At 39.3% G+C, this 21,838-nt stretch overlaps 1 protein-coding gene across 3 annotated transcripts in view; it reads left to right on the top strand.

The window, feature by feature from the left end:
• The window catches only part of msi2b (musashi RNA-binding protein 2b), a 237,082-nt gene that overhangs the window by 6,953 nt on the left and 208,291 nt on the right, over window positions 1-21,838 (top strand). For all 3 annotated transcript variants that reach the window (XM_071539599.1, XM_071539601.1, XM_071539600.1), the window contains exon 5: window positions 8,548-8,589. In XM_071539599.1, coding sequence (XP_071395700.1) covers window positions 8,548-8,589 — 42 coding nt within the window. The remainder of the gene's footprint in view (window positions 1-8,547; window positions 8,590-21,838) is intronic.

Below are 21,838 nucleotides of genomic sequence, written 5' to 3'. Positions count from 1 at the left end.
TAAAAAATAAAACTGATTTGAAGGGCATACCAAACTGCATAATATCCTTTTTGAACTGTTATTCCATATCAAAATCAGTAGATTGACAGAACAGATGTGAAGCATTTATGTTTTAATTCCATGCCCCGTGTTGGTGTCTCACACACACACACACACACACACACACACACACACACACACACCTGTGCACATGCACACGCACTTAAATAGGGAGAAGCTGCATGCTTTGATAAGAATTTCGCTTTTAGCTTTAAAACCACATCATCTTAAATTGCCAGTGTAGATATCTGTTAAGAGAGAGGAAGAGAGTTTACCCAGGAGCTGCATTAATATGTGAAATCCTTTTGGAAGATCTGAACTTAAGATGTATGCTATTTCTCGGCCCTGATCTCCCACAATCGCGCGTAGAGGAGGCCCTTGGAGACCCTGTAGTGAAAAGCTGTGAAAGATAAAAGGGGTGGGGGGTGAGGGAGGTGGTGGGGGGGGGCGGCAGAAATCCTCTTGGTCTGTTCTCATTTATTACTCTGACATACCTGGTTGTATGATGTAGATCTTGAGAGAAACCAGTTTTACACTATAGGATTTCATGTTCCATCATGTAACAAAGCTGTATCGCTGTATCAAAACTAATAAATTAATAAATAATGCTGCGGCTTGAAAAAGTCTTGTTAGGATGATGTAAAGAGGCTATCAGAGAGAAGAGCAGATATTTGTGAAGTCCTCCACCGGTGAGGCCAGTTTCACTCTGCAGTGAGGAGAAAGCTCTTGACACAGACTGGCAATAATCACAGGAAAGACATGGGAAACAAGTTGCCATACAAATGCAAACAAAAGAATACAGCTGTACATATCTGTCATTTTTAATAATGTTTCCGTACTATGGGGAACATTTCTGAACACAGATCAAAGAGTATTCAGTCATAGATACTGCTGTTACCACACAAGTGTAGGTAATGAATTACCATTTGTTTGCATGTCTAGTGGTTAGCTAGGCAGCTGTTTAGCTAAAGCTAGCTTTCTACTGGTCCAGTGGCCAACCCCACCTCAAAAGTGATTTATTGCGATCGAAAAGTTGAGCCAATTTCAACTTTTTCTTTTCATCCTCACCACCAGATCTGAACAAATGTCTCATGTGCATGCCCACTGGCTGTGTCACCTTGTCTGGCAGGTTTGCCTTACAAATATCCTTCTTGCTCTCATTGAAAGCAAATAGTTCCTGCTCCATCTGAAGGCCCCACAACAGTGTTCCTTTTTATCAAAGTGCACTTATGAGCAGCATTAGTACCATTATAGGGCTGTGATTAACAAGAGTCATGCCATCGGATGTCTGGCATTGGATGTCTGATCTGACAGTCTCTTTGACTGTCAGATCAGACAACTAGTCCTTACTAAACTCACAAAACTCACAAGAGTACATGTCCCTATGGCTGGGCTGTACTGGCCATACATACTGGAATGTGCATTTCAAAATGTTAAACTGGCAATATGATGAGAGTGAGAGTAGTTATACAGGGAATCGACCCCACTGCCATACTTGCCTGGTCCGAACCAGACTCTTTGATTCTTTGACCCAAAGAGTCTGGGGACTTTCTTTGATGTTGCATACAGCAATAGCATCACTATTTAGGAGGTGGATGTTGTTGTGATTGGAGCATTTTCTTTCTGAATCTTCTGTCATTGTCGAGAGAGAGAAAAGGTCAACAGATGCGAACATCACAGCTGATTCAATTTGTAACAGTTTATGTAAACTGTGCGGGAAGAACTTGTAAATGGCACTTTACAACATGTAAAAATCATTTTAAAAGTAACACAGACAACCTGCTCGGCCTTCAAAACAAGGCCAAGCTCGCTTACGGCTGTGTCCACTACCTCCATCAATACTCTCGTTCACCATGTTGTTGTACATCAGTCAAGTCAAGTTTATTTGCATAGCTCTTAATCACTGTTACAGTCTCAAAGGGCTTCACAACGCCCACATTATGAAAACAATAAATGAAAGGTAAACTGTGGGTGCTTAGCAACTTAGCAGCTCTGATTAGAGCGCATTGTTCAGCTCTGTCTCAGGTTTCTAGATATGTGCTGTTTGGCTTGTGCTTGGTACTGTGTCTTGCATTTTTTGTGATGTTTCTGTGATAAAGAAATATCCCAGAGTGAGATTAATAAAGTACTATTACTAGACCATCACCTTCCAGATACAGTATGGGAGAGGTTTAGTTCGCTGTGCTACAATTATATATCATCAATCTGTGATGTTCAGTGCTTACCAGGAGTTTTTTGTGATGTGATGTTGTGTTGTAATTTACTTTTTTGGTGTATCTATATTCTCTCAACTTACTTCACTTCAGTTAGTGGTTTCCTACATTTCCCAGAATGTCTTTTGACAACCCAGAGAATGTGCCTGAACTTGTTGCATTTAGTTTGTGTAGATGGAAAGAGCAGTAGTGATAGCATAGTAAGAGCAAGAGAGTGTGTTTTACAGTTGAGAACAAAAAGTGAGTCATGGCCCTTACTGATGTCTTGTGGCTGCATTGCATTATGGTCTATTGAGGCTACTGTTGGTGGATAAATTCCTCCCTGTATGATTTTTGAACCACTATGCAAAATGGTGGGTCTAGAAAAAAGCCCTTTCTCTTTGATTCTGAGGGGCTGACACTTGACACTTACCGTTGATGTTTTAGTTAGGTGAAATTGTTTTTGCTATTAAATTACATTGTAGCTGTAGCTCTTGATGTGATGTCACGTTGTCTATGTTTGTTTTTTTAACAGTTTTAAAGTATTTTAGGGTGAATTTTTCCTTTAATGTGATGTTTCACTTTGGTAGAATATTTTCATTTTTAGTTTTCATTCTTGATGTGAGTTAATGAACAATCACTTTCATTAACAGTTATGAGTACCGTTTAATAATCTGATAACCCGATAATCTGAATTCCCTACAAGATTTCAATCTTTTCTATTAATTTTTTAATTATTTAGTTTTAGTTTAGTTCACCATAGTCCTTATGAGGTATCACAAATATGACTTTTTGGACTATGTTTCCAAATGGAGGCAAATTACATCACTATGAATCAAGACAATATTGATCACTGAAAGCAGACTTTAGTCAAATAGCATTTGCAGTGCTGTTTATAGTTTGTTTTAGCCTAACGGCCGAAATACATGGGACACGGACGCGGCGCGACACGTCTGCTGCGGAATGCCCGCAACAGAACGCGTCCATAATAATCAACTGAAGCTGCTACACGGACCACGGAAGCCGCGCGCACCCGCGCGGGCATCGCGCGGCTCTTCTCTATTTTTGCGCGTCTGGTCTATTTTTTCCCCTCTACGCGCGGCTACGCGGCCCTTAAACAGGTAAAAACTCCATAGAACTGTGTAAAAAACGAGTACAATCTGTTTAAAAATGATTAAAATAAATACCTCATTGTACCAGAGGCAATGTGACGCAGCAGAGCAACCTTGTGGGTGTTTTTACATCGCACATTAAAATAAATCAATCAAATCAATGTGTATCCATGATCCTGTAGTTAAAACGATCTAGTTAATTAATTCAATACCAGTTAATATAGCCTATACTTCCAAACCAAACCAAAGTATCCTATTTGATATCTCCTCAGAAAACCATGCAACCACACGCTACAAAGACGGAGTCTGTGTAGCAGGTAAAAAACCCCGCTCCGCCCCGCCTACGTGACGCGTCGCGTCCGTGTCCCATGTATTTCGGCCGTAAGAACCAGATGGGTGGAGCTTGCCATATAGGACATCCATCTATTGAGCCAAGTACGTTAAAACAGCAGAATTTGTTGTTATAGCATGCTGAATAGTGAACATGTTTCACTAAGGTGAGATATCATGTTAAGACAGAGAGGGAATAATATCTGGTTGGATGGCATGGTTATCTGGCATGGTTATCTAGTGCATATTTTACAGCTTGGCTTGGAGTATAAAAGCACTTCCAACATAAAAATCACATGCACATGAATATGTAAACAGAAGGAAAACAATTGCTACATCCCCCCTCCCCTTTTTTGCAAATGTCTCAAAGGAGTCATTCATCATAAGCTGTGACCTAAAAAGGTGCTGCTACAAGATTTCTCAAAAGGATTGGCTAGTAAGTCTTCATTGCCTAATTATGTTGCATTGCTTCAAGTGTAATCTGGACAATCTGCTGTATCATAGGCCCATTTCAACAAATAATGCTGTGCATATTATCATGGGTGCCTGGTTATGTTTTAAAATGGGGGAGCAAACTTGGAAAGATACATAATTGGCAGGGGGGTCTGGGGGTCCTCCCCCCACCAGAATTTTTTTTTTAATTTAAAACAAATTTCCTGCATTTATACACCACCTAACCTCTTGGATTAAGTCAAGAAACAGCCAAACTGAGTACAATTAGCTGATAATTAGCCTGATCAGCCACCGTCAGTAATCAATACAAACACACATTATTAAACCGTTAATCAAACCAATAACTAACAGCAGTCAACGTCAGACAACCTTATCATACTTTAGCAGTTACCTAGTGTTTCTGTAGTGGTGACAAAATGTTTAAAAATATAGCCTACATATTAGCAGTTTGAATTAAACTGAAGCTCCCTGCGCTCTCCGGGGAAAATATTACGCCAAGACATATTAACAATTCATTACGTGTCCGTAAAAACACATAACTCTAGAAACACAAGATAAAAGGCGTCATATGTAGACAGTCTTCTTGTCAATTCAGCATCAGTATAATCCATAAAGATAAACTGTATTTCCGTACAAACTTTACATTTTGGATTTTGACACCTCAACTCGCTACCAGCCTCTGTTGGTTAGCTGCGCTATTTTAGTGGGAGAAGACCGTGGGAATGAGAGGCGAACCGTTTCAAAAATTAGATTTCTCACTGAAATAAGTGCTGGTTGGGGGATCAGATACAAGCTGAATTAAACAGCGACTCATAATACTGTTAATTCACCGTCTATCGTGTGTGTGATGGTTGATGTGTGATGAGTTTTTTCGGCCGTTACCAAAGTAACTACCCGGTTTGCTGCTTCCTGTTTGGTGCTGGAGAGAGCGCACCTACCTTCCAATAATATTAAACATGTTTGATTGGCTGGCAAAGTTAGCTAACGTTGACTCGCAAATTGGTTCGTCATTTTGTCAATCCTACTTTTAGCTAGTTTAAAGTTTGGCTGGAGTCAGTGGGCCAAGCAGGTTCATTCAACATACGCTAGCCTATCTTTTCCTATGTTCTATTTTCAGTCAATGATCGCAGTTAAGCTAAATGGCATGTTTCTTACCTTTGTAACAGACTCCTGTGTGGATTCATTGACAGACTGTGATTGACAGCCAAAGCATGCTGTGGCAAATGATCAGCGATGGGTTCGACTGAACCAACTCAAAGGGTGGTCCAAAAATGTGTGATTTTTTTATTACTTGTTTTTGTCAGTTGCTGAAAATCGTAAAATGATCATTGATATAGGCTGCTTAAATATAATCACCTTATTGCGGGGACTGTATGATGATAAGTTTATTTTTAAAAAGACAAAAAGTGGGGTAGCAAAACCATAACTTTGCTCCCCCTAATTGAATAATGGGGATGCATTTGCTCCACTTGCTCCATTGCTCAGGCGCCTATGCATATTATTACCTCTTTTTGATAATTCCAATATTTTAAACTGACAGAAAACCCTGAACTGTAAGACCTCCATTGCTGTTCTGTTAAAATGATCTGCTGCACATGTTGAAGCAGCAAGTGGCTCCATGGTGAATGGAAATTCTCAGCAAGACAGAAAAACAATTAGTTTATGTAGTGCGATGAAATGAGGTTTGATATGTTTTGTATAGGCTGTAAATGTAAGATACATTACCAAGTATAGGACTTTGGTATTCAAAGCATATAGTGTTGTCTTTGCACAAATAGGCCGCACAAAATAATTGAGTTTGAATTGGTTATGCCTGGGGCTAAGTGCTAAAACAAATCTTTAAATGGAATTCATTACAAGCAGGGTTGCCATACCCAGGTGTTATTGAATTCATTTCTCAATTTGACCTGATTTAGAAAGATAACAATAATAACTGAGACAGACACAAAAGATGACAATGATGTTGCCCATCATGACTTCCCTTCAAACACATAAAATTGTAGTCAATCTCATAGGCTTAATTGATCTGCACAGATGGGCTCCATTCTCCTTGGTTTCCTTGGTTCATTTTCTTTTCCACTGTTTTCCTCAACACTATGCTGAGTATTTTACGTTAAATAAATCCACCTATTCCAAAAGAGTAGCTTTGTCTGAATGCACAGAATTGGTAAACTAATTGTGAATGGTATGTTTCATTGTTCTTTGCACCATGAAGATTCTAACATTTTAACATGAAACAGCCAAGAATAATAAAGGCTTTTAAACTTTATACAGAGGAGCGCCTTGGATGTTTTCTTCTTCTTTTTTCCTCTAATTGTGAATATTTGAGCGATTTGATGGGCTCATTATGTTTTGCTCATGAGCAAATGGTAAAAGGTGTCACACGTCTTTTATTATAGTTTACTGCTCTTCCATTTGGGTATATTGAATCAGAAGCCAACATTCAGCCACTGATTGTCAGTATATTACATTTATGATGAATACTAGTGGATGATCACATTCACCCTCTAGGCAAACCTTCAAATACACAAAAAATATGCAGCAACATGAAGAGGTTTCTCTGCTGAACACGAATAAGTAATTTTCTGCAAGAGAGCAATTTTGATTTGTTTGTTTTTCCCTTCAAAAAGTCAGTTTGGATGAGATCGCCTGAAAATTCTCTTTTTAAGAGCCTTGTGTCAAAGCAAGGAGAATTTAGCATGACATTGTTGCATGAGATAGTTCCTCTTCATTGTAAATGCAAGGTTGATAAGGCTTCCACCACGTACCTCCATACCAGTGAAACAAAAGGCAAAAATGAAGCTAATGAGATAACAAGCACAAGATGGAGAAACAGGCTGATCTGACGCATCCTCCTGGTTATTTGGCAATATCTGGAGATGTCACAAGCCTCAGACTCTCATTTTCTCCCTGTCATATTCAATCAATGATTCCTACCTAAAATCAAAGCAAGACTCTACCTAGAATGTGAACAGTAAAATTATGGTGTGGCAAGTCTCCAGACTAACTTTTTGCACCAGCAGATATTTTGGTGGCACCATTTTTTTGGTCTGGAGACTTTGGTCCAGAACAGACAATAATTAATATGTTGTCTATTGAAATATATTGCCCATTTAAATTAATGTAGTGCCTATTATGTGCCACTATTATGTGCTGTATCAGTTGGACAGATGTAGATAATTTGCTACAATAGGTAATGAAGTCAGCTATATTAGGCAGCTCTCTTCACATCCTCTTTATAACAGGTTTTGGCCATTAGTCCGTGCTGAAGACTTCAAATCTTGAAGTGAATTCTCATTCGTTTTTAGCCTAAAGGTCTTTTCCAGACAACCATCGGAGACTTAGTCTGCCTTATGACAGACCTGAATAACTTATTTCACTCACAATTAAACTAGTCGACACAAGCATATAGCTGGACAAATCTCTGTACTAGTGTGATAATTAAGTAAGCAAGACAGGCAATGGGCCAACTGCAAATTTGAGTGATTGGCTGTTTTACATTAGTGATTAATGTACTGTCCTGTCTGACAACACTGACCTCTGAAATAGGGCTCCATCACTGCATATTTTACAAATCAACCGGTCAGTATGAACATGCACTGAATCAGGAATTGATTCAGAAATACTAAAACAAAATGGTAGGCTACAACAGCTAGGTACTGTAGGTTATTTGTTTAGTACTTATTACATTGATCGCAAAACATTAACGTAATTCTTCACCATCAGCTATTGACATGGCTTCCATGCTTTCTAGAAAATTCCCCCTTTCCTAGTCCTACTTACCACTTTGCTGGGTCATTCATGTGCACTTGTAATTAGGTTATTTCCAACAACACTTGAATACAGCTTTAGTTTCGGAAAGTGCTTCTCATCAAATCTAAAAGCAAACTGTCCATATCACCGCTGGCTGATTATGATGCTTTTAAAATATTTTTCCCACTGTGAGTCATGGGTCAGATAGATTCATATTAACAAGAGATAGACATTTATTCAACCAAGTAAAAAATATTTAATATATCATTTTTATAAACATGCTACAGCTGTATTATTTATCCCTTATAGTTTCCTGCATTGGCTGTGTTCAGATTGCAATTTAAACACTAGTTAGCAAGTACTAGCTTGAATCTGGCCAAATTGCAGTCATTAGACAGTTTACAAAGAACTTGATTACCTTCGTGAAGAGACCGGTGGGTTTTAGGCGAGGGCAGCATGATGGCATGTTGGATTAGGGCCGGAACAGCTTTTTTGTTTGCACTGGTGACCAAACGAGGCGCAAAATGTGACCAAAATGGTTGCACTCTGTAACCCTTTGTGGACTTGGAGTTTTGGAAATATTTTCTACACTTGTTCACTGCTTTTTTTTACACTATATTAGAACTATGCTTTTAACAATAATGTTGCTCTTCTTTTCTCATTCTCAGATTGATCCTAAGGTTGCCTTTCCCCGTCGCGCCCAGCCTAAGGTAAGAACAAATTGGTTACTAACTTTGTTTTGTCTTCACTATCTTAGCTGCTCTTGTGTGCTACAAAGAGGCAATAGTTGTCTCGTTGTTACTGTAAAGGAGAAAAACCTGGTTGGGCTCCATTGTAGATTTTCTCAACTACTCATTCCCATTTCACCAAAACAGTTAAATGGACATATTAGACTTAATATTTCTCTATGGGCTTTTTCTTGCTTGATAGCTGGTTTTGGGCAGTTCTGTTGACAATGAAATATTCAGCATATGCAGATGGTGCTGTGGTGTAGTCAAGGTCTTTGTTGACATGCCCTCTCACACCGTCCCCCAGCCTTTAATGTGGAGGCTAAAGCATACTACAGTGTAGCGCTATTCAGCATCGCTATCAGGGATTTTTCCACCTAAACTGGGTGGAAATCGATAATGGATTTTCTCCTTCCCACTGGATCAGAGAGAGGCAAAAGAGTTGTTCAGGTTTAAAATGAGGAATTGGCAGTGAAAGCTTTCAAAGCCAGAGCACATGGTGACTTAAGGATATCGTCATATGGTTGAGAAACTACCAGTGTTTTCCCCCCATTTTCAGATGCAGTAAAACAGCTGAAATGTTTCCAAATATTTTGATTAAAGAAACAAAGAAACAACACCGTCTATTAAAGGCATAGCTGTGGTGCTTATTATTCTTAATCCTATTTTAAACAACAATATACTCTGTTTAGCAGTGGCCAAGGTAAGAAAGGAGAGTATGTTGAATTGCACTGGTTGTTCTACAGTTCTTAAACATATTTATCATTCTACCCTGTGTGTTACATAACTCAGTAAAACAATGACACCATAACATAATTTGTGGTGTAGGAAAGGGCTTGTACCAATGATTTATAAATAGCTATAGGGCAAGCTTGTTAGGGAAGAAAAATGGTTGTATTTGTTTCCATATTTACCAGGAGAATGTGGATTATAAAGGATCTCAAAGCAATGGGATTAAGCCAGATAGATTAACATTGCATGGGTTTCTACTTTATGTTCAATTGATTTAAGACCTTTAAAACGAGTCCCATTCTGAGGTTGCCATTTAGAAAGTCCTCTGTTTTGCATTTGCTTTCTTTTGTCCTGCTTTCCCCTCCACTGTTTGCCTGCCTGGCTGCTTATGCAGTTGTTGAATAGGCTTCTTTCCTGTTTAAGAAAGCTAGGCTTGGCAGGTGCCTCTGTGGCACGAGCTTTGGGGAACAAATTGTGATGAGACTAATCAGCATTCATTTTCTCACGGCTAATGATGACCTCAGAAATGACCCTGCCGGTCACCTCCCACTGGCGAATGCTGCGCTGCAGTATGGTGGAAGTATATGTGCGGCATGTAGAGTAATGTTGAAAACAGAGGATGGAAGTGAAGGTGAAAACGGAGGACATTACACTGTAAACAACAAAAGGTACCTGCACTTGGAAATGAGGATGGGGGATCACAGTCTAAACAACTCCTATCAGCTGGAACAACTGACACTGCCTCGAAATGTGCACAGTTCCAGTATCAAGAGATTGACAAAAATAGACAGCAACAAATAATCATCAGGCTAAATTGAAGTAGAGTTAGCCTTGTGATCATAGAATTTAAATCTGATTATTAGACACTTATCACAAAGTGGACTTGCTTACAGTGTTTGTGTAGATGCTTGAAATCCTTGAGAATGCTAAAATTGAAATGGTGTGTTTTTAAGGTCAGGAACATACCTGAACTGTGAAGATAATGCTGGAAAATGCTTGAATTATTTCATGGCTGTAGGCCACTGTCATAACAACACATTAATTGTCTGATTCTCTTTTTGTCAGTGTAAGAGATAGCGCCAGTTACAGAGAGCCAGTTGCTTCTGCTTTGCACCTTGAGACATTCATGCACCTTTCTGATTTGAGTGATCTACCTTTGCTGTGACTTGCTGCACCAGGACATCGGCAAAGGGTGCAAAGGGAACATGACCACAGGCCCTGTCTATCAATGAAAAAAATGCTATGGAAAATACAAGTCATGCGACAACGCGACTGAAAGCTTATTTACAAGTCTCCAAAAAGACGGAACTTTTTGCAATAGGAATATAATCTTACAAGTCACGTCAAAGGTATCAATGCAGCCAAGCCCACAAATATCCAGGGATTAGGTTGCATCTGTAGATGATTGACAGATGAGAATGAAAGGATTAAACAATGATGATGTGATGCAAAGTGCTTTATGCACATTAATTTATGCCTTGTCTCCTCTTAGCCGTTCAGCCTGGCTAGGGCTAGCCAACTTCATTAAGTAGGCAGCTGACAGTTGCTAAAGAATACCAGGATTTGAAAATAACAAACATTTCAACATTTCAACATTTAGCTTCAGAAGAGACCATTCTTAATCCATTCCCTTATTTGTGGAAATCATACCACTACTTAAAACAGACTAACGCTCAAAGCCTTTCCTTGAAATACAAAACATTCTGTTTGCAATCACTTATTCCTTCATGGCTCTTGTTGCAAAACTGACACCAATAAAGATGAAGGGTTTCATTCAAAAACAATATATGTATAGTATATACATCCTTTCTGTAAAATTCTGCTCTCTGTAATTAATTGGTAATTGATAGGTGAACGTCTTAATATGACATAACTTGAATTGTAACCCATAATGTATTTTACTTCCCTGCTCCATATTGGCAAACATTTTATAATAGTAGGTATCCAGTTTTTCAAATGGTGACTATCTCCCACTTTTTTACACTGCACATCTGAACCGGCACAAAACAATTTTCGACAATTAACATCACTTAACATCTGTTGCATGGATGGCTGTAGTCGTGATGTGATTTCAAGCTAACTTGTGAAATTACCGCCTAAAATCTGCTGAGTAGTCATGTAATGTTTCACTCAATTGAAGAGTAAGCAACAGATGATTTTAAATGCCAAAAGCATTATTGAGGCTGAATCATTCCAAAGAAAACTAAATCGTTTGATTAAGCCACACAATCAGTTTTAGAACAAGTGTGTGTATGATTTGTGAGTCCCTCACTCAGCTTCTACACATCCTTGTAAATACTCAGTTTTCATGTTCATGGTGGAGGAATTTTGAGAAACCAGTTTGGCTTGAGGAAGAAATCATTTTTGATAGCATTAATGGTTTGCAGGCATGTATATGGAGATGTATTTATAAATAATCTATATAATGTGTATATTCCAGTTAATGTATGTATAATTTTAGTACAAGTTAGAGGTTTAATCTGCTAATAAAAAAATAAAAAATTGTCTTGAGCATGACAAAATTAGTCATTTAGTCAATATACTTGCTATCTTGTGTTTTGAATAGTTGGTGGGGAATGAACTGAATTAGCCACCTCAGATAGTTAGTTATCACATGCTTCTTCCACAATGTCTGTAATATTTTCCACTCTGTTTATTATTTTGATGATTTCTTTCTATCATTATATGACATTTCTGAATATTTTTCAGTTATTTATCCGTCAAAATACTAGAATTTAGAAATCTTTTGGGAGTGCATTTTCTATTGCTCTCTCTTTATTATGATTTATAATATTATGATAAGTATAATCTGGTTAAATTTTTGATATTGTGTGTAATATTTAATGTTTGAATCGAGGCCTCAGTGACAGAATGTTACAACACACTTGCACTTCACATAAAAATATACCCACCTGTATCCTTAAAGTTCCACTCCTTCATTTAATTTGCCCATCTCAATGTTAGGCATAGCTTCTTGAACAGAAACCCACATGCCTTTCAGTGGTGTGGCTGCGTGGAATGTGGTGAAGAAAAGGGAGATGATGATGATGAGATGCTGTTTTGTGCTCTCTCCTTGCGGTGTATTTTCTGTGAGGTTCACATTGAAACAGGAAAACCAGACCTCCTGTCTGTTTCCCGGAGAAATCAAGGTGATGGTTTCTGCCGGCGTCGCTCGAGATTGAGTTCTCAGCTGTTGGCGTCATTACCACCGATGCTGCTGTTGCTGTTGTTGCTTTTGTTTCCCACTGTGGAGTTACAGACAACCTTTGCATGTCCCAGCATGATTTTAATTGCCAGTGGGACTGTGGCCACTTCAGTGGGAGATGAGTTCTGATGGCTTGTTATGGAAATGAAAGGAAGGAGCAGCAGCCATTTAGAGAGCAATGGGCGTAACCCTTTCGTGGCACCTTATAAAGGGATTTGCCTCATAAGCCATCCCTAACAGCTTGTTGCCATGTCAGTGACAGTCACTGGGCTACACAAAGAAGACTCTATCTGTGCACCAAAAGACACGGACTGAACAGACACAGCTTTGACAGCACTTCCGGGAAATGCTGTTTATTTTGTTTGTTTGCAATGACAATTTTTTTTTCCGGAAACTTTCTGGTATTGAGCTGCATGTGTTAATGTCAGCAAGGAAGAAGGCTAACTGTGCTAGTACTTTGGTTGAAGTACCTGGCCTATCAGTCAGAAATACCATCAAAGCGCTGTCCCAAATTTTACTCCAGCCTGTGACAGCTGTTTCTGTGGCTTCCCTGTTCACGGCCTACTGTTAGTGATGGTCTGGCACTGGTAGCTGTGTCTGGCTGGATCTGTCTCTCCCCTCCCTCTCTCTCTCTCTCTCTCTCTCTCTCTCTCTCTCTCTCTCTCTCTCTCTCTCCCTCTCTCTCCCTCTCTCTCCCTCTCTCTCCTTCTCTCTTTGTCTGTCTGACTCCCTCTCTCTTTGTCTCTCTGACTCCCTCTCTCTTTGTCTCTTTCCGTCTCCCTCTCTCTTTCTCTCTCTGTCTCCCTCTCTTCTCTGTGAATGGCAGATTAACTATAGTCCCCCCCCCACCTCTTCCTCTTGTCTGCAGCCCACACGTCTCTCTGAGGGACTGTGTGTGCTTTATGTTCTTACCTGGAGAAAAGATTCTCTGGTGTATTGTGTTGCTAGAGTTTTTAAGTTTTATGTTTTTAATGAAGTCTAATGATGGCGCTGTGTGAAGTATATACAGTGTATCCCCTCATCCACACTGCTCTTCTACTGGGCGACACACACACAAACACATACACCCCCACCAAAACAGCCTCTCTCTCACACACACACACACACACACACACACACACACAAACACACTATACAACCACAGGTACACATACATGTATAAGAGAGGCCCATGAGCGTAGTTTTATACCCCAGTGCAAAACAAACCTGCACAAGTTCTCCTACGTCATTCTTCTCTTTTACCCTCCTTCCCTCCCTCATTCTACCTCTGTCTGTCTCCAACTTTCCCTCTCTGTGTGCCTTTTGCTGCTTCCTTTTCAGTCTTTATAGGCTTACAAAGCCTTGTAAATCCAGTCTTACACCTTGCTCAGTTATTTGATCTTGATTTAGCATTATGATATTCCCCATCGCAGAATGATCCTGATTTTAAATGACACAGCTCACTGCTGGGAAAATGAAACCTCCGTAGCTGCCAGCCCCTTTGAATGTCCCTGTGAGTTTATTAAAAGCACCAGCTTCCCCCTTCCAACTCCGATCTGCACAGCTGCATGAGTCTGAAAGAATATTCAAGGACAAAAGTCCTTAATGTAGAACAGAATGGCATATCAATGTCTTTGTTCAGCTTCACAGTTTATGACAACGAGCCCTCCCAAATATTTGTACAGTGAAAGACTGAAAATGATTTTCATCAAAAAGATATTATTTCAAGGCATTTATGTTAAACAGACAGTATGCAGTGTAGAGCGACAGGAAAGATGGGAGAAAGAAAGAGGATGGTACGCGGTGAACACCATTATCCAGATGCAACATCGCATTTCAAAGCACACGGCGCAGGCCTTGCCCCGCTGAGCAACCAAGATGTCCCATCGAAAAGATATTTACTGTATTTCTTGTTTCTCTCAAAGTAAATGCTCTTCTGAAATGGGTTTTACAACTGACACAAAATGCATTGGCTTTTCACTGAAACCAACAAACAGTCCGATAGTGGGCAAAGAAAACTCAAGACGGGGGGAAAAGTGACGAGTTGATGGGAATTCTTCACTGTCACTCTCCTCTCACCCCTGAAAAAAACAGATGTGCAGTCAACACAAATAAACCCTCCTTAGATGGCGGATGACACGAGGAGTTGTTTTTCCCCCTGTGGTAATGGCTGCTGTGCAGAAGCTGGGGATGGGTTTAAATCCCTGACCCTTCAGCTCCCTTGCTTTCAGTGGCCTCAGTGGAACTGCTCCAGATGAAAATGGGGCCACAGCAGAGACATATGAATGACTGTTTGTTTGGTGGTCAGACACAATCACCAATGGAGTGACCCAGTTAAAGGGGTAGTCAAAGCAATGCTCAGTTTGATTCATGCACGTTTTTTGTGTTTTGCACTCTCTAAATGTGTCTTGTGTTCGTCTTTGCTTTCATCCAGTGTGTACGGTTCAATGGAAGGATGCGTGGATGAGTGAATATGTGTGCTACGAGTGTATTTTTGACTGCAGATATAACATGAATAAGCATTTCTTTTGTTTGAATAAGTGCTGGGCCACTTATGAACGGAATGTACATGTGTGTGATCCCTCTCTTGTCTTGGCCTCGCTCCTGTTTTTGCTCTGGTCTCCTTGGTTGCGGGTGGAGGGTAATTAGGTTTTCTAGGGGATTGAGGGGTTCTTACAATGCTTACCAATGGCAGCAGTCAGGCAGGCTACTGCTGGCAGGGCAGAGAGGACAGAGGGCTGTGCAGGAGCCTGGCACTGCTAAACCTGATGCTGACTGACAGTAATGAGGACAGCCTGCTAGCCAGGATAGAGAGGAGAGCAGAGCAGAGGAGAGAAGGGCATGGTCCTCCACTCTACCTCTCAAGACCTCTTATCAAAGCCTCTGGACGTACGTACACACACACATGCACACACACAAACAACACAAACACACATAGCACACACATACACAAACTCAAGTTTTATATGTACCAGGTAGGCAGTACCTACCAGAGAAAATGCTTCAAAATAAAACAAAATAGTGAACCCCTGAGGAAGCCTGCAGGCCTTTTAGGTATTCAGGGGAGACCCAAGAAGAATGAATGCAAAGATTTTCCCTCACAGTAACCTTTGCATTTTTATATATGTGATCAAATGCATCTAAATTATATCTCATAAAATCATCATTCTCTTGTGATTTAGTTTGTTTTGGGAAAAATTATTGTAGGTAACAGTAAAAAAGTACAATCACAAACCAACAGTGCACATTATGTGACAGGTGGATAAGCCAATCATATTCATTGTCACGGTTTGAACGTCTTTTGTCAATATTCTTTCTGTTTGCTTCCAGCTATTGTGAATACCCTGGAATGTGAGTAGAGACACTCTCCTCTAAACAGTGAATGCCAGTTATCACTGGCTAATTTTTTAACAATGACCTTTTTTGAGATTGCCTTTGAATAAAATACTGGAAATAACCAAAAAAGGGATGGTCAGCTTACAGAGGAGGATGAGTTCCATAGAGACATCACCCTCCTGTCCAGTTTTGAATTCTCATTCCTTCTACTCACCTTCACCCCCATGTCTCTGCTCCCAAACATGCTGTCTGGGATTTTCAGAGCAGAGAGTGAGATATGCTGGCCCCAGCGAGGGACAGGCTCAGGTGTGAGAAGATGTGTGCAATTATTACCGGCAGCTATACAGATACAGTACCAGTCTTGACCTCAATAGAGAGAGGACTTGGGCAATGTTTGGGCAATCGCTGGTTTGTTTGTTAAACAGGACAGCAGAATGGACTTTGTTTTCATCTGATCTTCACTTTGGCTAAGTATGATTTTTTCAAACATCAGCCTATTGTTTATTAGGTCTGTTTTACTTTGCCATTGACTTTAAGAGGCAAGGATGGACACATGGATACATTTATACTTTTGCTGCTTGACTACTGTGTTATTGATCGTGTTGCATCATATAATCTTTGCACTGTGAAGTTTAAGTTAGTCTGATCATTTTGTGTTGGATTTGTCTGTCTGATTGGAGGATTGTCTGATTGCCGCACAACAAGCAAGACAGTCAGACAATACATGGCCATCCAAGTTTTGTGTCATGATTGGGTCCAGTTATCTTTTTAAATTGCGTTTATTGTAATCTCGCAAGCCAGATTGCCCCTTCTCACTTTGATGTTGAGTGACAGTTCATGCTCTGTTGTTTTTATGTGCTGCCCTGTTTGTTTGCTTTACATTAAAGCTTGTGCTGATTTTTTTCTGGGCACATTGCTTGTTTGCAACATGTCACTGTGTCCATGCTGGTGCTTTTAGCATGCTGCAGGTTTGGCTCTACTTCATCAATAATACTATTTTCCAGTGCTTGATACTATGACTACTATGTTGTACTGATGTATGATGCTATTACAATTGGTGTATTTAAGTTATTAACATGGCTACTATATTTGTTATTTTATTAGACCCTTTGGCATCACTTTTGGCCCCACTAAAGGCCTAGGGTCAAAACATCAGTCTAATGTCATAAAGGTATTATTATTATTATTATTATTATTTCTGTTTTCACACAGTTGGCTAAGCACAGCAACATTCTAATAATAATAATATGTAATAATAAGATGAATGGATAGACAAGAAACAACAAGCAGTAAACAGAAATATATTCTGTATTTTAATTACACATTTCAAAACTAAGGCTCTTTACTTGTTACATTCCGACCAGCAGTGTGTTGTACTACCTTTATTACACCTCAAAATATCTTATCTGGGTTACTGTGGTGTTTCTATTTTCACTTTTTTTTAAAAACTTTTTGCAAAGTTTCCTGAACCTGTCAAAATATCTGCTAGTTGACGGGAGTAATTAGCTGAAAGCAGTTAGAACATACTCTTATTCTTTCTCCTTTAAAGAATGCTGAATAACATCCGTGTTTCACTTCAGCAGATCATTCTTGATAAAAGATGAAAGGTTGACAGGATATGAGCGTTTCAGTAGTCTTAACATAAAACAGCCTGAGAGTTCAAAAAGCATAAGCGCCATAAAAGTCTCAACAAGTTCCAATACAGGAGGCGATATCGCTCGTGGCAAGAATAATAGGCTGACCAGTTCTGAGGAAAACAAATCATGTGTGTGTGGATTTGATACCTAGTTTTTGGCTCATCCACATTCAGATCATCAGGAAGCAATGAAGTAACAACTTATTTATTCATTTATTTTTTAAGTTACTGAGTTACTGAGTCCAGTATTACCGCATAACACAAATGAAAACAGATGCCCAGAACTGAAAGTGGAAGATTCCAGCAGTTTTCACGGTGCTTGGAATTGCACTCCTGCTCACTCCAGACAGGAATTACCTGGAAACACACACACATACGCACACACACACACACACACACAACCCCTGGCAACCCACCCCTACCGTCGTCATTGTATTTCTATGATATCCACCTGATCTGGGAGTCACTAAAAGCCTAGTGTTATGCCTCTGCTGTGCCCTGGTACTCCTTAATAGCTCCCGAATGGCCCCAGTGGCAGAAAATCTGCATGGTATTGTGGGTAATAGGAGGAACCAGATAGAATCAGAGAGCTGAGCCAGAATAGAACAGAGAGGAAAGGATGGGAAGGAGTACAGGCAGTTACTATAGACATACAGCTCCACATTTATGGAGGTAGCCCTCACCTGCCTTGTGACTCTAGTTGGGTCGTTCAATCTCCAGTATTTTGAAGAGTTTTTCTTGTAGATATAAGCCTAAAGGCAGATGCAATAAAATTAATATCTTCTTGTCATCCCCTGCCCTAAGCTGAAGTCGTATTTTTATTTGGACTAGTTTTTGCATCTGCCACAATGCGTCTCCCTCTAGGAAAAAAACAGTATGTGTAGGACACCAAGACTGCAATACTATATTGCTGGATCTAAGTCGAGGCTCTAAAGAGCTTAGCCGTTCCTCTACATAATATCTTAGCCTCTGTCCTCAGCTGTGACCTTTCTCTTCCACACGCTGCTGACATGTTGGCTCATGTCAATAATTTTCATTGGAAGCAATGTCAACCACAGTGTATTTTATCATCTGGATAAATTTGTGTTGTGTTCATGTATGCTTTCCATAATTTGTATTGTCTGTTCATGTGTGTGGTAGAGATTAGATGGTCCTTGACTTCTACATTTAATTTCACGCAAATGTAAACGTGTTCAGATGTAAACACAGAATTTGGAAGCAGTGTGAAAAATACTAAAATATTTGCCATTTGAGTAATGTGTAACATGAATAAATCAACATAAACATGTCTGTAGATGGGAAGATTATGTGTGTATGTGTGTAACTGGAGCCATATGTTTTATAGTGAGTATGCACAAAAATGATGCATGCACCAATTTCCATGCAGAATGTATACACCATGCCTACACCTGCCCACACATGTCTACAGCAATATATCAACAAGTCAATGTGGGGCACCTGATAATGATGATGGGAGAGTAAACATTATGATTATATGGCAAATGCAAAATGCAGAGGAGGGACACTATGAAAAAAATAGCAAATTGTATCTATGATTATCTGAACAATTTTGAGCTGTAACAAAGTTATAGGTGTTATCGCATAGGAATGGACATTTTCAATTATTTTCACAAATCAAATAGTGACATGAATTTTAAAAGCCAAATCCAAGTAGTCAAACTAATGCTTTTCATACGTTATCACACCGTCTCAAACTTGCAAACTCCTCTGCTTCTAAGCTCAGAACTCAGAAATACGACTCGTCATACATTTGAGTGCTTTGGCTGGAAATAATAACCAAATGGACCTTGTAACAAAAGGAGTTTTTTAGTGGCTGTTGTTTTATCTTAGAAATTAAGCAGCACAGAGCTACTTTGTGCTACAGTGGCGGCACAAAGAGTGAAGAGGAGTAAGTGCGCATCAGGCATGTAATTGATGTTTTAATTAATGTATTAGCCAAGAGTTGTTATATACAGACAATGCCTTTATACATTACATGTTCTCTTTCTTTTGTTTTTTTAAAGATATTTTTTGGGCTATTTTTACCTTTATTTGATAGTCTATAGTGAAAAGAGACAGGAAGGATTACACAAATAGGCCTGATCAGATTTTAAAGTGATTAAAAAGTGTTTGGGACCAGTTTGTGTGAAGGAAAACACCAACAACAATATCTACATGTCAAGATCCCTCTTGGGCACGGAGGTAGCAGAAAAGGCAAGGTGCTCTTTGGTAAAGACATTAAGTCCCTGGAATGCTTTTTGTTTCTCTGCCACCATTGGAATGGATTTTGTTTGGGCGGGATGCATGGCTCATTTAAGTCAATGAACCTGTCATAAAACTCAGATGGTTTCTACCCATCTGACTGCACCATCCACACCAAATAATTGAAGTAATTACTGTGCATTATCCATTCTTAAGAGAATATCCCAATGTAAAAGGCGATTTCAACTTCCATTTTGGGTATTCACACATTCGACTACTCCAGCCCATCCCTGTTATTTCAACATGTTCTATTCAAGTTCTACGATTATAGTAATTTGTCTAGCGAGGTGTATGGATGGAGCCCCTAGTGCGTGGAGTTTACTCCACTTTTCTTGTTAGCATCATTTCAAAAATAAGTAAATAGACCTTTCAACTCCAACATTGGATGTTAGTCATTTAATACTATCGCTATTGTTTAAATATTCAAACCTTTTACACATGAGACACAAGGTGATAAACCAAGGCTTTCCAAACTGGTAAGAGTACTTTTTTCTTATTTAAGCATTCAATGTCATGGTTTTTGCTTGCTAGTTAACATTGCAAGTTTTCAGCATAAAACTGTTGATGCACACCTTTACATGACAGAGACATCAATATCTCCAAAAACATCATTTCAATTTAAAAGGGACATCATCTGCCCTTGGCAGCATATTTGCGATGCTGTATACCTGCACCTTGCAACTCTGCACCTCCTGAACAAGGACATCAGTTTTCTCTTGGGAACAGCTCTTTTGGTGCAGCCACTCTGGATTCTGCTCACTCATTATGAAACTGTCAGTGCGCCATGACGGGGAGCACACTGCTATTTACGGGAATGGGAGGAGCTGATTTGATTGGCCATGATTGATCAAACCCTACCACACCTATTGGTAGTTTATTCCTTATAATCCGACTCCTTGTACTGCACTGGGTGTGCCTCCACTGCGCTAGCGCCTGTGGTCACGAAATTCCCAAGAAACGCCCAAGTTTGCTAATTCGTGAACTTGTACCACGATTCATGAACATAGGTCCCCTTGCTCTTCCATCAAATGTAAAAAAAAATCCACAAAGAGAAAAAGCCATCTTGTGTCTGTAAATACTGAAAAGTAATGGAGAAAGTGAAATAATCAACCAGAGCTGATGCACAAGCAGGTCAAGTCCACTGTTTGTAACTGTTAGTTTGTGACTTAATTTTCTCCTGTGTTATCGTACAATAACAAAAAAGTGTTGACAGATTCATTTCCTTGCTGCTACTGCCTAAGACCATTTTGTGTTTTCTAATTGATAGCTACATGCAGCAATTTTATAGCACTAGGCAATTTTATAGCACTTTTAATTAGTCCAACTTTGACCTTCTGTTCGCTTTGCATTTATATCGCTCCAAATTATTTTCACCTCCTTTCCTCATTAACTTTTGGCCAACGAGTACAGGCATTTACAACCTATTAATCCATACATGCATTGTATAAAATAGACTCTCTAAAAAAAGGTTAAATCTATTACATTAATTGTTTTGATTTGTTATACCATACAATTAAATAATCTGTGAAAATGAACATCCCTGGCACTGTTTTGACCCCAGAGAGGAGATCATGATTTTCGAGGGAAGGACTTATACAACATAGAAAAACATTAAAAAAAAAAGTAAATAAAAATATCTCAGTGGAATGAGATTGTAACAACCACTTAGTTGACTAATTGACTAAGAGGGGAAGCCCTACATATGTCATTAGGGAATGCAGGTGCATGATGACTTTCTACTCAGATAAATCCTTCATATGGAACTAGTTAATCTCCCATGTAATATTGAGCAGATGTGTATATTGGCAAATGAATAAACACCAACCTCAGATGAATCTCAATTGACAAGACGTTTAGTATTCATTTGGACTGCATCCACTGAATGAATATTGAACTTGTCTGAACATGTGATGCCAGCATTACACATAGTCATCTTTAGCCAAAGAAATCCTTAGCTTTTGAAACATTTCCATTCCTTTACTGTTTTACATCACTGTACATTGTTTGCCAGTGCTTTTATTATGTTATGAGATATCTGCTATTTTTCCTTCATCTTGGTTGTTTATTCAGTAAATATTTTG

Source organism: Centroberyx affinis, unplaced genomic scaffold (genome assembly GCF_046629955.1).
Source record: "Centroberyx affinis isolate AG114_WGS23_722 - 3 ecotype Tasmania unplaced genomic scaffold, CSIRO-AGI_Caff_v1 ptg003475l_1, whole genome shotgun sequence".
Lineage (NCBI taxonomy): Eukaryota > Metazoa > Chordata > Actinopteri > Beryciformes > Berycidae > Centroberyx > Centroberyx affinis.
The sequence above is the reverse complement of the archived record's forward strand: the minus strand, read 5'-3'. Positions and strand labels throughout refer to the sequence as shown.